The sequence below is a fragment of the Molothrus ater genome, chromosome 5, assembly GCF_012460135.2.
Source record: "Molothrus ater isolate BHLD 08-10-18 breed brown headed cowbird chromosome 5, BPBGC_Mater_1.1, whole genome shotgun sequence".
NCBI lineage: Eukaryota > Metazoa > Chordata > Aves > Passeriformes > Icteridae > Molothrus > Molothrus ater.
The window spans coordinates 49,234,709-49,252,663 of record NC_050482.2 but is presented as its reverse complement, the minus strand read 5'-3'; the positions used below and the strand labels follow the sequence as shown (position 1 = coordinate 49,252,663).

The 17,955-nt window shown below is 42.5% G+C and overlaps 1 protein-coding gene across 1 annotated transcript; it reads left to right on the top strand.

Moving 5' to 3' along the window:
• Nucleotides 1–6,373: 6,373 nt before the first annotated feature.
• Nucleotides 6,374–17,301, top strand: RBX1 (ring-box 1). The gene is made up of 5 exons (XM_036401430.2): nucleotides 6,374–6,506; nucleotides 8,805–8,883; nucleotides 14,450–14,520; nucleotides 15,751–15,836; nucleotides 17,122–17,301. Exons 1-5 carry the CDS (start codon nucleotides 6,390–6,392, stop codon nucleotides 17,132–17,134), a joined length of 366 nt encoding a protein of 121 aa, XP_036257323.1. The 5' UTR covers nucleotides 6,374–6,389; the 3' UTR covers nucleotides 17,135–17,301.
• The last annotated feature ends 654 nt before the right edge of the window (nucleotides 17,302–17,955 follow it).

Here is a 17,955-nt window from a genome sequence, read left to right as displayed (position 1 = left end):
TGGATGTGGCTCTTTCTCCTAGCACAGGTCAGTGAATCTGGGTTGAACCCCATTAAACTGGGTTGAGAAATAAAATTTATGAGTGTGGTGAGCAGAAGAGAAAAGAAAAAACCACAAAACCCCCACCATGACTGGAGGGGAGAGAAGAAGGGACTATGCCACTTTGCAGTGGTAAATTACCAAAAGCAAAAACTACCAAAAGTAAAAATTACCAAAGCAGTAGACTCTGCACTTACACTCGCTTCTCTGCTTGCTGCTATTTTCTGCATTTCCTGCAGCTGTCAGAATTGGGAGCTCCTGTGCTGTGATCAGTGAAAGTTTGCTGCCTCAAATGGCCCTTCTCTCAACTGATGCTCTGGAGATCCAGTTGTGCTGAGTTTGGAAATTAAAGGAAACAGTGTTTAACACAGCATACACCCAAGGTACGTTCAGTATAGAACTGGCAGAGACACCATCTCTTGTGGGATTTGCTGACCGAGATGCTGTCATGAACTTCCCAGGGAAGTCCAGAGCAAGGCTGACATCAGTATATTGTCTTTATCTAGGCATTCATAACAGAAAGTGATTAAATGCCAGGAACATTTTCAATCATGCCTTCTGAGGACTATCTGAGTTAGGTACAAAAACTTTTTGTTTCTTCTGGTATGGGAGGTAGAGGATTGATGGCTCCCTCACTCTTGGCTTCTTTTGTAATGTCCATGTAGTTTTTGTACTAGAAATTGCCATGTCTGTGGGCCACCTATTTTTTTCCCATTCATTTGTGTCTTTTAAAGAAGAAATTATATAAAATTAGGGGTTTTTTTTTCCCTGAAATCACATCTGAACTCACTTCAACATCTCCCCTGCCTAAAGCCAAACAAAACCGACAGTAACCACAAAACCCACCAAAAAAGTGACAGAAAAACTTGAATCTTCACAGTTTTCAATTGTCAAATGGTGCCTTTGTTACGATTACCAGAGACTTCAACAAGTTGCTTTTACTGACAGCAGCATCTTTCCTATTGTGACAAAGAAGGATGGCAAAGGCTAATGAATTGTGTCTTACTGAGCAAGGCCTGCAGTTAGGAACTTGATTCCATTAAGAGATCTTTGGAAGAATTTTGGAATACTATATTTCTTGGGAAAAGAACAAAGAATTAATACAGGAAGACAAATGCAAAGCTCAGTGGTTGTCACCTTCTTTTCAAAAATCATCAAAATCTTTGACTCAGTGGAGGTAGCTTCCAGACCTCTCTCTTTTTAATTTTTTTTTGTCTGATTTGAGAGCTTGTTCCCTCTGTGTGACTCTCTCCCCACGTTCAAGACTGTCAGGGAAAAGCTGTAGATAAGAATATCTGTAAACAGTGCTTTAGTGTCTCCCACACAGCAGTCTGGAACTGCCTCCCCTCATGTTTCTGAAGGTTCATGGATTTCCCAAATCAGTAGGAGTTTATTGATTTATATGCAGGCAAGCTTGTGTTACTACTTTGGTTACTCTTGTGCTTTTTCCTGGCTACTGCTAATTAGCCTGGCAGATCTTCCAGTGTTGCTTACATGCAGTAGTAAATGAATAGAACTTGTATTGAGTTATCACAACATTCTCTCTCTCTCTCTTTTTTTTTTTTTTTTTGGTATGTTTCTTAAAAGGATAAAAGCCACTTTAAAAACTCTTATCTGAAAAAGGAAAGAGATCCAGATTGTGACCTGATACTCAGATAGTGCAGCCTCCTGCACTTGGACTGTCCCATAGCCTCCTGTCACCTCATGCAGTTCTGGGATATTCAGGTCAATCCCTTGCTACTGCTTTCCTGTTAGTTACCCTCTGAAAGGCTCGTCCTCTCTCTCAGTTACAATCTTACCATGTTTCTGACATCTCATTGGGATCCCAGCTCAGGTTAAAGGTTCTTTCTCTCTTCCAAGCTCTCACTCTTCCCTGTGTATACAGATGGGTTTTTTTTCTCAGTTGCTGTAGGCAGTCTCACTCTCCTACTTCTTCAGCCTTGCGAGTAACAGAGGTGCCCAGGCTCCAGCTGACCTCGGGCCCACGTGTTGCCTCCCCAGGCTGCAGGCGGCTGGAGAGTGCTGGCTTCCCCGGGGCCCTCCGTGCAGGCTGGGAGCCTGGCTGGCTGTGGAACGTCTCCCTTCCTCTAAGCAGAAGTGGGGATGCTGCTTTCTCTCGGGAGGTGGCAGCACAGCCAGATGCGATCAGTGAATGCACTTGGACGCGCAGAACCGCAAAGGGGCGGCAGGAGGTGGGGTTGGTGTTGGATTCCTTCCGAGGTAGAGCTCCTTAGCTGGGAGCAAGGATTAAGATGGGGAGCACAGGGGTGCTCATGCATAGCAGGGATAGCTCCAAGCCCTTTCTCGAAGCAGAATGGAATCAGCCCAGCATCCCCACGGTAACGTACTGGGATCCCTCTGCTCTGACCGTGCTCCTCTGTATCAGTTGCAGCTGATTGTTAGGTGTGGTGTGGGGCCCGAGATGCCCACTGTGGGGACAGTGTCATTTGCTGAGCCTGCAGGCACAGCCCCAATTGCCTGTTTATCCATGTGTGGGGAAAGGCTCTGCAGGAGTTTGGGCAGAGTCAGTAGGTTTTGCAAGCACCCACTTTCCTGCAGGCTGCCACAATGGTTGCATGTTACTTTAGCTATCAAGCAGTTTAAGGTAAAATGCCAAGAGAAAGGAAGAGCAACAATCAGTCACCATCCCATTAAATGCTACAACCTGCTCCTCTCTCAGAACCTCATCTGTTCTTTTTAGCCAGTTTGGAGGCTCCCATTCTCTCATGAGGTTTTAATAATGGATTATTAGACCAGGGGTACTATACGGGGTTTAATGTGACCATCATCGGGAAAACATACACAGAGATGAGGTGTTTGGGTTTCCACAGAGAGCAAGCACAGTCTGGTCCAAAAATGTATGGGATATATTGCTTAATGTACCCCTCTGGCTCTGTTCTCCAAATTCAATTTCCCTATGCCAAGCACATTGAATCAACTGGAGATGCTACAGAGCCTTGTACATAGTTTTGTTGGGAGGTTGTTTGCCTACTTCTTGAACTTTGAGAAGGTTTTGTGGCAAAATGTGGCAAAACCATAGATTCAGTACTGCGCCAACAGTAATTGGTGAATGCTGTCTGTGGGCTTGTGCATCCAAAAGCAAATCGTGCTAGAAATCTCAGCTTTGGCAACTCAAATAATTTTACTAGCATCAGCAACTGAAGGGCAGCCAGCCAGTCAGCCCTACAGTTCTTTAAAAAGTAATAAAGTGCACCTGATTTTTGCTCCTTGGATGGCAACCACTGACTGGCAACTGGTCCCATATACGAGGTAATCCTGCTTGATGCTGCTTAGGGCACCATACCTTAAGCAGGCAGCACCGAGAGGGTGAAACAGAGAAAGGCAAGAGAAAACTTGAGGTTTGTAAGCACTTAGAAAAGTGCCACTTCCCTTTTCTTCCCCCTCTTTGCTCCTGGCAGTCTTGGAAGGCACATTCTTACTCTCATGACACTCTCACTCTGAAGAGTGTTGGAAAGTGCTGCAATTCTCTTTTGGACCAGTTCTTTTCCTAAGTGACCCAAGTGACCCAGAAAGATCCTGTCACACTGGAGGACTAGTCATGATAACAGCTCATCTCCTCTGGGGCTGGGAAACAGAATGCAAACAGCTCAGGTAGTGAGGACTAAGAAAATCCACCTTTCTTGTCTGCATTTTCCTTCTAACTCAGTTCTGGGGGATCCTCCCACTGCCATGTGCATCCCTCTGCCCTGGAGGGACAGGTTGTGTCAGTATGGCCCCACCAGGCCTTCTGCCTGCTCCCTATGCAGGTGCAGAGCCAGGGCTGCCAGCAGCCACCCCTCCAGGAGCAGTCCCACAGCAGTCCAGTCAGGAACATGCATCCAGAGAGTGCATGTATGGAAGAGGGAAGCATTTGAAGGATAAATCCCACATAGGATAATGTTCGTGATTGTAGAAAAATAAACAAGGAACCACCCACAGAATGAATATAAAGGAGAAGGACAGTGACCAAAATCCAAGACATTGCTTTTGAAAGGATGTTGGTACATTGCCTTTAGGAACAGTCTTTGACAATTGGGAGAGAGTTTGTCTCGTTTAATTGGGACTAACCATATTCACAGCAGTTGTCACATGTCACCTAGTCTGTCTCCCTGCCTTTTCAATTTAGCAGCCTTCTCTTTTTCCTGCTGCATATCCCAGAGATTTGAAAAATGATCCATTCTTCAAAGCATCCCTGGTAATTTGGACCACAGTGCTATACTTCTTTTGAGACTGATGCCTTTCAAAGCTGCAGCTTTTCTTCCTGCAGCAGCTCCTGACAACCCTCCATAACATATAGCCTTAAGAGGGGAAAACAGGTCTGAGGAGATTTACTTTTACTAGGAGAAGTTTTACATTAGAGATGGCACTAAAATCAACAGAAAACAGATTATTTCAAGCAAAGAAGGTAGCTTAGCCCTTTTTATGGAGTGCAGGACTATACTGTCACTAATTTCACTTTGAAAAGTGTACTGGAGATCTCTTAATGCACTTGTAGGTAAAATGTATCTGCATATACAGATCAGTAATATGAATTAAACACAGAGATGCAATATGTGTTCTGTCCTGCACCATGTTTGCTGTCTTTTTTGTTTTCCTAAGAACACTCCCACCTTTTTAGCAAGACTTAACTGGAGATCTGCGTTTCTACATTGTTTTTGCTGCCAGATAAGGAAAGATAAATCCAGAACACATGATTGCTGGCTGTGTGGCTTTACCCCATTGGCAACCACCTCCCCCTGGTGACATCAGCTGAGGTGGGGAGACTACAATTTGAACTACAGTAGTCACTTAAAATGAAAATGAATGTTAGCATCTCTCTGGTATATGTATGCCCTAGTCTACATGTTTGATCAACGTCCTGGTTTCTTACTGAGAAATGTCCTCCTGGAGACGTTGCCATACACATTTAGGAATTAGAGTTAGAATTTATGCTTCTATTAATAAGAAATCTTGCAAATTCTGCTTTGAAAAGAGCTATTTTCTTGAAGGTGAAAAGTACTTTCTCAAGCACCCAACTCCCGTTTTCAAAATACTCCGTTGCAATAGTCCTGAATATGGAGCAACAGGACAGAAACCTGAATTTGTGCAGCTGCAATTTACAGCAATAGAGATGCCCCATAAGCAGCATCTGGGGAAAGGGGCACTTCAGTGAAATGGAAGCTTTCCTGTAGGTAATGAGAGGTGTTAAAGGGTGAGGGCATTTTTCTTCTTCAAACTTACCTTTATTGTCTGTGCAACTTTCAGGCTCGGCCTGATGCTGCAAATATTTAGTTATGTGCATAAGTCAGGACACAAGTGGTACATGTCTTTCAAATATTAATCCAAATATTAAAATTATTCCAACACATCCAATGATAGCATCTTGTTCTTACTGCAGGTCCCTACTTTAGGTTTAAGTCTATTTGGAGACTGCCCTCACCCCACCCCAGCAAGCCCTGGGTCTCAGGAAAAAGCTGTATGCGCACAGCAAGATGGGTACAATGGAGCCAGACCAGAATGGTGCTCTTGGGCCCACGTACTTATGAGAGGTAGAGTACAGATATTGCTTGCCTGTATCTGTGCAAAAGAATGGCCTTTTAGTGCTTCTACAAACTCCTCTTTCCCACATCCAAGAAGTACAAATGGATTTAGAAGGGGGGGCTCTGCAGAGAGATCGCATCTCCAGGGACCTGCAAAGCTGGGTGAAATTTCAAGACCTGCAGTTGTCCTGCTGGGGAGTGCACTGCCCTCAGTTTCCGTATCATGGAGAATCCTACCACTGACCTTGTGGGGAAGGTACAGACAGAGGGAGCTCCCAGCACCAGCTCCCGCGCCTGTCGTCTCCATCCTTGCAACAGAACAGGCAAGGCTTGGGCGGCTGTGGCAGCACCTTTAAATCCATGCTGATTGTAACTATTGTAAGCTCAACTCGCATGCCGTAAGGTGCGCGTCCTGTCTCCAGCAATTCCATGTTCCTTTAAAAAAAAACCTGGACTGCGGGAGAACAAAGGGCTACAGCGGCAACACCGCCGGGTCCACTTCGCCCTACCTCGATTACGATGGGCGAAAACAAGTTAGAAGTTTATTGAGGCTGAAGCCCCTTACGTGAAGACGGAGGGGAGGCAAACCGCAGGGGATTGTAGCGAGGCGGGGCGCCCAGAGCCCTCACACCGCTGGCAGAGGGATGAGGGAACTGCGGCGCGGCCCCGCCCCTGCGGCCGCCCTCAGCAGCGCGCCCACGTGAACGAGCCCACGTGACCGCGCCCTCAGCACCCGCACCTGCCGGCGCCATGCGAGAGGGGGCGTGGCCACGAGATGACCCCTCCCAGCGTCCCCCGCTCCTCCGGCCCCCCTGCCCCGCCCTGCCGCGCATGCGCGCGGAGCCGGACGGGCCGATTCACGCACCCAAAATGGCGGCCGCAATGGATGTGGACACCCCCAGCGGAACCAACAGCGGCGCCGGCAAGAAGCGCTTCGAAGTGAAGAAAGTGAGGTCTCGCCGGCGCGCTCCTCCGGCAGCTTCCGGAGGGATGGAGGGGGTTGGGGCCGGCCTGATGCCAGCGAGCGGGACGGAGAAGGGGGAGACTTCCCGCTCCCTTTACGGAGCCGGGCGCCCGGTTCCGCACCGGAGCGGTGGGAGGGGCGGTGCGAGGCCTGCGGGGAGTCCTGGCGTGCGTCCTAGCCAATGGCTGAGGCGGGCCGCCGCACGTGCAGCGGGAACTGGCCAATCAGCGGGCGCGGCTGGCGGGGGCGGGAGCAGGAGCACCGACGGGGCCGTGCCGGCCGGGGGCTGCCCTGGCCGGGGGACGGTGCCCTGGCCGGGGGATGATGCGCTGCTCGGGGGATGCCCTGCTCGGAGCTCCGCCGCCCGCTCCCCTCTGACGCTGCCGCCCCGACGGGCCTCGGCTACTCCATACCCAGAGCCTTTGGGCAGCTCGGGCCGGCGAGCAGCTCTGGAGCGCTTCCGGCCCCCCATCACCCCCGGCCGCTCTGGCCCGGCTGCTGTGGCCCAGCCGCCCGGGCTGCCCCATGTGCTGCGTAAAATACTTTCTGCAAATGGCTGTGGCTGATGTTTTTTTCTCCTTCTTATTTAAATCGATCCATAGCAACGTGTTAATGAGCAAATGTCCTCATGCCACCCTGGCTTTGCCTCCTCGCTCAGAGCAGCCATAATATCGCTTTCCTGTCCAGTGCCACCAGTTTGTCAGCTGGGTCACGGGGATGGTCCGAGGCTCTTTACGAGGGTGTAGAGAAGCAGAGTTAGATTGTGTGGGCTTGTACTAAGGTATCATTTGAGGAAAAGTGGCCCCTAGACTGAATATCAGTAAACACTTCCAGTGATTTCTGCTTGTAGATGAGTTTGTTTGAAGTACAGCTGCCATCAGTGATGATGGAAACCCCTGGATCTGTGCCAAAGAAAGTGTTTGGGTGACATAATTGCTTGTCCTTTGGAATTAGGGACAAATATAATGAGAGTGGTAGGAAGTGGCACCACTTACGTGTCAGTGGCATTCCTCCTTCCTGGCCAGGTACCAAGACCTTTGTTGCATGTGTGGCTCAGTACAGGTGAGTGGGCCATCAGAGTAGACCATAATGGGACAACAGATTAAGTACTGGAGTGTATGGAAGAGATAAGGGTGCTGAGAACTTTTATCTCAGCTGACTTGAAGTATGGATGAAGTCCATGAGAGATGAATGGGAGGCCAAAGGCCAGCTAGACTTGAAGTTGGAAGTCTGGGAAGAAAAATGAGATCACTACTGGTGTATGTCCTAAAAGATCTGGTAGTATTGTGACTACTTTTTATATCAATACTTGGAACTCAGTGGTCCTTCTTTAGTGTCCCAAACTGAGGGAAAGCAATGAAAACATTAAGATGGAAATGGAGCAGAGTAGAGAAGATTTACTATAGTACAGTCAGTGCAAATATATACTGAGAAAATGTAAGGGGGAAAAAATCTATACTACTTAAGTAGTAAATGAAGATTATTTGATTACCAGTGGATTGCTTTGGATGTTGAAGGCAGGTTCATTTATTTAATGAGTTTACAGAAGACCTCATTATGGGTTTTGTCTGGAAGAATAAAAAGGTACTATATTTTTCTGCATAGCTTGCCCTCAAATCCTCAAACCCTTCCCCTGAAGTAGCATGGGACAGTGCTATTACTTTTTTATATGCATAAAGTAAGTCTTTGAAAGGTTGATTGGTAGTACTTTGAAGTTTTTATATCCAGCCTTGCTGATAGGTTGTTGCTTATTAACCTTTTGTAGGGAAGATTTTTCAGGAGTCAGTGGAGAGTAGCATTAGAGATTTAGTTCTTGACCCCAACTGCTTTGAAGGGTGATTACTAGAAGAACTGCCACAAATAATGGGAATTCCTCTTAACAAAAATGGCATCTGAATTGGTCCTTCTCCAAGGGGCTGTCCTTTCCTATTAGGATTTGGCTTGATGCATTGTTGCATCATTGGATTCCAGTGGATCTTGAATAGAAATCCAGATGTTTGCATTTGTTTCACCAAAAAAAAAAAAAAAAGGGCAGGGGGACTGTGAGAGTTACCTGCTTTTTGAAGTGGGAAGGAGCCATTGTTTCTGTGAAATTCGTACCACTGCTTCCTAGTAACCTGACCTCATGGTGAAGAATTACTCTGGACTTCTAAGTTGTTTTTTTTTTTAAATATCCCAGATTTTCTATTTCAAAAAGTACATGGCATCATGAAGAATAGTGAGGATTTCTGTCCAGTGTAAATTGAATCACAACTGTTTTTCTTTTCTCCCCCTCTCTCCAGTGGAACGCCGTGGCTCTGTGGGCATGGGACATTGTGGTTGATAACTGTGCCATTTGCAGAAACCACATTATGGATCTGTGTAAGTAAATGGGGAGGGACACAGTTTGAACAGCTGAAATTACCCCAGCTGAGGATATAACTCAGCAGAGCTTTCACATAGTAACTAATTCTTCTGCTGATCTGTATTTTATGTAATGCTAAAGTCTCATAATCTATTTTTGTGACCTCCATCACCATACTCTTTCTTCCTCACCCTTTTCTTGTAAAGGGTAGGATCTCTTGATGCCAGATCAACAGACATGATGCTGCTGAGTGTATTTTGAACACAACAAAGGAGAACAGGAGTAATAATAAAGAGGAACTGAAATTATTCAGGGTTGACAGGCATTGCATACAAAGGAAGGTATTATATGTCAAAGTTGGGGAGGTTGCTACAAGTGTCAACTTCTCTATGACACTCATTAAGATGAAGTCTTGTAACACTCTCTGTGTCTGTGTCTGGCAAGGAAAGGCATGGACCAGCAAATTAATTTGACTCCTCATTCTATAAAACCTACCTTGCCTAACTAACTTAGTACATGTTATAGTAGGGGGAATTTTGTAGCCACCTCGAGAATTATTTGTTCACTTACAAAGGAGAGTAATCAAATGCCGAAATAAAAGCAATACATTGTTAGTATTGATTTGATTTTAATTTTTTTTTCTGTACAATCTTGATGGTTCATTTCTATCATGAAATAGGTCTGTATGCATGAAGTCACTGTTTTCAGTCTGTTAGAGTACTGGTAATGAGTACAAACCCTTTATTTTTTTCTCAAAAATGACAAAGTACTGTTGACACCATAACTGTCTATCTTGTTTCAATCATGAGGGACAGAAGACCCTTTAGCCTACCCCAGATAGAAATTTGCCTATATTCCTAAAATGTGAGGCTAGTGGAACTCCCCAAAACAAGCCCAGGTCCAAACACAGTGCCTGGGCATGGCCTGTCCTGATCCCATGGAATAATTTTGTTGCACTTTGGTTTTGTGTGGACACCCTTGGAACCAATACTATTGGCAACTTCCTGTCAATAAGACTGTATGGAAATTAAACACTTCAGATAAATGAGACTTCAAGATTATAGGAACAGCTACTGAAGGATGTACCTGATTTTTATTTAAATAATAATTACAAAATTACTTTCAGAAGCTTTGTTTGGTGGGTTTTTTGTTTGTTTGGTTGGGCTTTTTTAATAAAGAGAAAACATTAATAACACACTGGTCTGAACATGGGTTAAGCAGGTTCACTTCTCTTCTTGGGGATAGGTATGTTTGCATTTTGAGCCAGTTACTGCCTATCCATGCTTCAGGTTATTCTTGGTTATTAGACAGGGAATGATAACACAAAAAAGAGCAGGGATTATGAAATAAATTGAGGTTCTTTAATGTAAAGATTTCCCCCTTTGAAGTGTCTCTAGCCTGTACTGTCTTGGAAAGAAGTTTCTAAAGAAGGTGGACATTGGACTACTGCTTAGTCTCTCAGGTTTATAATGTATTAGAGAGAAAAGCATTTTCCTGACAGGCAAATGGAATTTCAAAGACTTATTAGAACATAAGTTGCATTTATAGAATTTACTAATGTATAGAATAAATATATAAAATCCTGTAATTCAAAATAATTATTAATCATAAGAGGCATGTATTTTAAGATAGGAGATGCTGGTGTATTTTATTCTATCAATCTGCCTCAAAATTAATTGCACCTCCCATGACAGACCAAATACAGTCTCATATATTTGCTGTTTTTTTGTTTTTTTTTTATAAATAGCAAATAGGACATATGGGATGAAGGAGAGGTGTGGAGGAGTTGGAAGGAGAATGGACAAGTGCTATTTTTGAGTAATAAATTTTGTTTATCAGTTCTTTTTAAAATATTTTTTAAAGCCCTACCAATATGTGTGTGGGGGTTGAGAGCATATAGGTAGACTAGGAAAAACAGTAAAGGAAAAAGGCATAGGTAATTTTTTTTTCCTTTTTGAGTTGCTCAAGCATAACATGTTATTAATTGGTATGAGCAATGTTATGAGCCTGGACTGCAAATGACAGACTAAAATTGACAGCATACAGAGTAGAAGGCATATCTAAATTGGTATTCTGAGATCAGTGTTGGCTCTGGATTTGCTTACTTCCTTGTTACAGATCATTAATGTTGTTAAAAACTCCTTTAATTAGATTTTCAGACATAAGATGTGAAGTGATGGCAAATTGAGAAAAAATTAATAGAATATGCAGAGAAGAACAGCACAAGATTTGATTTGATAAAATGCAGGATATAATTGTCTCCCACTCCTAGCCACAAAAAGAAACTTAGAATGGGAAAACATTAGAAGAGTGATAAGTAATGCCAGCCGTGGTAGTGAAAGTTTGTTAATGTTGTAAAGTCAGGCAGGCATCAATGCTAAGGTGTCATGCAGTTCTCCCCATGCATGTGCCTTATGACTGGTAATAATGTGATTCAAAGGATCCCCCTGCCCTCAGTTTGGTTTGTATTCAGTGTACAGAAGGGATGAGTAGATTTTCAGTGTTTTGGCTTAATTCTTCTCTGGAAAGACACAGGTTCTGTTGAGATTTTACTTTAGTCTTTCTTCAAAGGCTTGCTCTCTGATGTTGTCACTGCAACATAGTAAGTTGGGGAGTCTTAACAGTTTGTTTAGTATATTGGATTATCTTCTGGTCTAAAATGTGTAATGTCTTATTGTAGTAAGATGACCTGTATAGCTTTGAACTGTGTAAAATGTGCCATCAAAATACTGTCCCCTTGCTTTGATGGTAGCATGCCAAGTACCATGAATCCAGCTTCACAAAGATAGATATGTTGCATAGAATCCAGAGAAAAATCTCAGGATGTTTATTAGATGGAATGGGTTTGTATTTATTTCTTGATGTGTAAATAGACAGGTGATTTCTGCAATAGAAAACACATAGGAAGTGGGCTGGTTCTTACAATGCCAAGATTCAGAAGCTGCCATTTTATAAGATGCATTTCCACAACTCCCTCAGTTGAAATGCTTCCATTGCACCTTTCACAATTATTTTCAGCTATTTCAGGTTTTAGCTGTCTCTTTCTGTCCTCACCTGCAGATACTCTGTCAAAAGCAAGGCAACAGAAGAGTCATTCAGTAATCCTCCAGTACCTGTTACTATCTCACTTTTACAACTTCTTTTGGGTCAGCAGATGGTAAATAGCTTCTCTTTCTTTCAAGAGCCAGGATCATCAGCTTTCATTCAAGGATGGAGATTGTCCATGTATTTAATTTATTTTTTATTTGTTGATATATTTTCCTTTTCTGAAATGAAGCAAGCAGGAGACCAGAAAGTGCTTCAGCTTTTGGGAAGCCCTTTTTTGGTAGTCAAAGGTAGCAGTGCTGGCAGTAGTCTCCAGTGAGTTTGATGAGGGAGCTAAACTCGGGTGTCTTGTTGGAAGGGCTTTCCATCACCACCAGAGGACTCCTCCTCAGGCACTTCCACAAAAGTTCATCCGTCCTCTTAAACTTTTGGGACTGTCATGCTTTAGACTGTCAGTGAAAGTTTAGGTTTGTCAGTGAAAGTTTCAGTGACACTGAAATGAATGGCAGTGGTGCTTGTTTTCCTTACCTAAACCATCTTTCTTCCTTCTTACTCCCAGGCAAAATACAGAGTCCTTAAAATCCTGAAAATTAAAAATTGTGTTCATGCAGCTCTAACGTTAGGGCCTTTTAGAGAGACAAAAAAAAAAAAGGCAAAATGACATAAAAAATGGGCTAGATGGACTTCATGTCTAATATGCCCAATATTTTGTTTATAGCAGGGAAAGAGAAGAAACAAGATAAGCATATTGTGTGCTGGAGTATTTTCCTTGCTTTCAGCAGAGGCTTTCCGAGTTAAACTTTGCTTGCTCTTCGACTTTTTTCCTTCAGATAATTTCCTCATCTTTTCCTACAACTCATCTTCTCACCATGATCAATTACTGTACTGACACTGACCAGATATCTAAAAGTTAACATACTATGCCCCATGACCATGAGTCCATACTGCAGTAACAGTGAAATTGTTGCAAAGATCTCAGGTGTAGAATTTTATACAAGTATCCAAAGTAATTGAAGTTCTTCGAGGGTCTTGAGCACCTTCCATATTCTCAATCAGATTTAGATTTATTGCTGTATGTATTGAAAGATTTGGGAATTAAGACTGAAGTACTGGATTTTGTTTTCTTCTATAGTGAGGCAAAGGATTGAGCTTTGGACTTCCTGCTGTGGTATATCATATCTTTGATGTAAACCATATGATAACTACAGGTTCACTCAAATCTTGCAGAACAGCTGTTGCTACTGAGTTTCTTTAGACATCATTCTTGTTTTGAGTAGTTCCTCATGACCAAGATCAATTGACATCTCTTGCATCTCAGAAAAAATGGGCTTTTTTTTTTTTATTTTGTGCACCTCCACACCTGAAAAGAGTGAAAATGGAGAAAGGGAAGAATGGGACAGAACAAGTAGAGATCACATTTTTCAGCCAAACCTGTGGGGTTGGAAGTTTTTTAATCTTTAATTGGTGAATCAAATTCCTTTTCCTCTAAGCATATTCAAGCACACAAAGAGTGAACAGAGAATTGGAGCTCGTTCAGACATATTCTTTGCCAGGGGAAAAAAAAATCTGCAAAACAAGAAAGCAGCAAACCCGTGTATTGAGTTCTAAGCTGATCATCTATCAGCAGATCTTTTTAAATCATTTGGGCTTGACTCCTAAAAAAGGCATCCTTTAACAAGAAGTAAAATGTTAGTCTTACAGGTTTGTGCTGCTGATGGTGGAGGAGTTGGAAAAATCTTTTTTTCTTCTGAAGTTTGTTCTTAAACTGGAGCAGAAGTGATTTGTTTGGGCCTTAGAATGGAGAACTGGCTTGTAGGATTTATTTTCTCAGTGTTGTTTTTCTTACCTCACTCTTTTTCATCTCCTTCATCTACACTATCTGACACAAAAGCCCAAAACACAACCCAAACTCATAAAAAGTTAGGGTTGAGGATCCTCCTGGGAACTCAGCTCCAAGGTATAAAATGTCCAAACCATACTGTATTTCCTATCTAAATCATACTGTATTTCCTATTGTGGATTTTTGGGATGTACTTACCTTTCACAAGACTATACAATAAAGACAGGCAAGCTCCAGCATTACACAAGCAAATTAATTTGCAAATAAAGTACATAATGTCTGACAGGAACATATAAGAAGTTCTATTGAGAGAAACCTGGGTAAGAAGTTTAAGATGTCAACTCATCACCAAAAGACATCTCTGTGAACACAAGAGGAAAAAATTAAAATCTTTATCCTTGAAATTTGGAAAACAAACACATGTTGCCAGCAGATGAGTTATGTATTCTTGCCCTCTGGAACTTTGGAATACTAAAAAAGTAGAGGAAGGAGGAAATCAGGATTAAGAATGTTTTGAAATGATACTTTTGGAAAAACAGTGCACATTAAACCATAGCGCTTGATACTTTCTGGTGTGTTAAACACCACAAAAGAGCTCCTCCTCTCCTGCCTACATTTGCTATTATGAAGGAATCTACCAGTTAGTACATGTACATCTTCAACTGCTGTGTGTATTTGTTCCATCTTTATTTCCACAGGCATAGAATGTCAAGCCAACCAAGCGTCGGCTACCTCTGAGGAGTGCACAGTTGCATGGGGTGTCTGCAATGTAAGGAAAACTTCTGTTGTGGAGCTTGTGTGGGGTGATGCTATCCTCCTTTTTTGAAGATGTGAGACAGAATCAGTTCTGTAGCATGTTTCACATAATCCACCAGAAATAAGAATTTTAAAGTCCTTATGTTTGCTAGAATGTAGAAAGGAGAGAGAGAAAAAAGTGAAAGATGGAGAGATCTAATAAGACAAAGAAGCAAAGGGAGGAAGATAAGCCTCTATATATATATATATATTTTTTTTTTTTTTTTTTTAAGGAATAATAGAGCATGATTTTCCTGATCATGGTTTACGTAGAAGTTGCACCTTTTCCTTTGCCCCACTAATAGAATAACTTGGATGTCAGCCTGTTTGATTTGTCTGTGTGCAGGCTAATTCAAAGAGTCAGTCTGGGGTAACCAGCTGATTTCCTTCCAGTTTTGGGGGAAGATCAAATCAATTGGTCCCACTAGCATGTTAACTCCAAACTTGAATACCTCTTAGCTAGCCTGGGCCTGAGTTGGAAAATAAACTATTCCATAGTGGAATAACTTCCTGATCCTCAATCCCATCTTTACTGTGCTATGGGATTGAGTTACAGCGTGACAATGCTGGAACAGGACCATAAATGTTGCAATTCTGTCTGCAGAGGACAAGGGCAAAATTTTAAACCATGTCAGGATATTCTAATGTCAAAATTATGTTGTTGTGTGTGAGAGTGACCACAAGTGGAACGTTGGTTTTAAGTAGCTGTATGGGGTAGAGAACAGTTGCCCCTATCAAATACATAAATTAGGGTGGGTTTTTTTCTAATTTTGCAAATTCCTTTTTCTTCAGGCTCTGTTATCTCCTGCAAACTGACAGAAAGCTTCCTTCAGCATATATACATTCATGTCATCCCTGCTACTCACTCTGAAATCCTCTCCTTTCTTTCTGATTATGCTTCTTATCAGCATCTGCTCTGCCAATTTTGGCAGCTGCTAAAACTCTGCACTCCCTCCTTCATTAGAAGTCAGTCAGTTGCCACTGTATGCACTGTGGAACAGGCTCCCTGCTGCCGTTTCACTAATGTTTCCTCCTCTCTGAAAATGTGGATCAATTCCTTGGTGTTTATCAGCTAATTGACTAATCAGTCGTCCCCACCTTTGCCTGCAAACTCTCTTCTTCCTGTGATGCTTTCAGTGGTAGTTTTTGCATTGAGGTGCATTCATACACTCTGAAATGATGTGATCTGCACTTTGTCTTCCAGCACGCTTTCCACTTCCACTGCATCTCTCGCTGGCTCAAAACTCGCCAAGTATGTCCGCTGGACAACAGGGAATGGGAGTTCCAAAAGTACGTATCCTGCACAGATTGCAAGGTGAAAAGTCCACTTGTCCTGGAAATATAAATGATCAGTATCAGATTGATGTGTCTGAGGGCATGGTTGCTGTTCAGAGAGGTTCTTTCCTTAGTCACCTGGTTCTAAGTGAGCTCTGAAGGGAGTCCAAGCAGCTGTGGGCTATGTAGGAGCTGTTAAAAAGTAGTGATTTCTACTGACATTCTCTCTAAAGAATGGAGAGCAGGAGAGAAATGGAATAAGCTAGAAGTAGAGTCTCAGGTGAATAGTGTGCTGCTGCAAGAGCAATTTGGGTTTAGAGGATGACCTGAATTCAGCTGCTTGGGTTCCAAAGTATTACTGCTGAGGTGCCAGGGATCTTATTGGGTCCCTCTGTTATCTTGATGATTTGTTTTATAACTCTCATAGCCTCAGAGATTAATACAGCTGATTTCCTAGCATCTGGAAATCAAGTGTCCATGTAGCCATTCCTGCAGCTTTGGTCCATTTATTTATAATTGCTGTATTGTTTGTTTTATAATGTTTTTTAAAGGTTTCCTGTCAAGAATAGTAGTAGAAGATCCAAGAATGGCTTTTTGAGGGATAGTCATATTTTGAGAAGTAATTGTTCATTGAGAATAGTTAGGAAGTTTGCCTATCACTTCCTTCATTCTGCACCATTGATTTAGTAATCTTAACTGTAAGATTAATCTAATAGTCTTAACTCAGATTGTTCCTCTCCCCAACCACTTAAAAAAAAAAATTCTTGTCAGAGTCCAGACTGAAAAAAAGCAAAACAGGTATTATAACTATTGAGAATTGTGTCTGGGCTCTGGTAGACAGTTGTGCAAATCGTCATTGATGTGACAACTGAAGTACCATGTTTTTGATATTAAGATGTTTTCCTGAACACACAATGAAAACTGAGTCCATGTTGTCTGGCTGATCACTTCATATTGCATGGACAGCATGATGAGAAACAGAGACATGAATTAATATTTTCTGATTTGTGCTCAGTCTGGGGCTGTGACAAATTTTGATCTTGCCTTATGCCAGATATATTTGAAGTGGGATTCAGGGCAAAAGATAACTGATACCAAGATCTCTCCACATGGGCTCTCTTCTAACTGGGTAGATTTTTAGGGGAAGTGAAATGTGGAGAACTTCCTAAGATTTCCTTAATAGTATTTCACCCATTTATATGTTAATTATGCTGTGGTAGAATGAAAATAAATCCACCTAGACCAGCACTCCTATGAATTGTAATTTTTAAAAGAGCATTAACATATTATCTATTTGCAGGTATGGACACTAGAGAGATGGTCCCACGCTTCTTGTTATGTCATCGAACTCAGTTATTCTTGTCACCATGGGTTTGTTTTAGTGACTTGGAAAGTCAGTAATGTATACAATTTCTCTTTCATGCTAATTTCTTCCTATTGTATACCATTGAATAAAGTCCTGCTGGAGCTTCCTGTCAAAGTTTTTTGTCTTGTGTTCAGGAGCGGGCAGTCAGAGCATGAGGGAGGAGAATTATCTGCAGACCGGGGACTTAAACTAAGCTTAACTCTTTAGCTGGGGAGTGCTTCTTTTTTGCTGTGCCAGGCTTTTGACTGTGAGTTTGGTTCTACTCCCACACAAATGAGAACCACACCTTTGGCTCACTGAGGTTGGTGTTAAGTTCCATTGTGTAGTGCAGTGGGTGCAGGACATGGCCTGGCTAAGAGTAGTTTATGCAAATAGCTTTTTGTGTGGACATGCTTTATTAGAGCAGAGTTGAAATGATGATCTATACAATTAGGGGTTGTGTCATCATTAGAAACTATTCTCTCACTTCTACTCTTGAGTTTGACTGGACCACCTTCCCTGCAGAGGAAATTTTCACTAACTTCCCGGTTCCAGCTGTTTAGATTTGGGGAACAGAAATGGGATGTCACTTTTTGTCAGTGTTCATAAAGTGCTTTCATGTGTTGAGTGAAAGTAAACTCAGGAAATTCATGTGCTAGACTGGCTGGAAAACTAAAAGTAAGCAGTATATAAGCAAACCAATTCTTTATTTGCTTTCTAGTGGTATTTTTCCCAGTTCAAGTCCAACTGGCCAAAAATCATTCCTTTGAAAACTACATAATGTTCTGT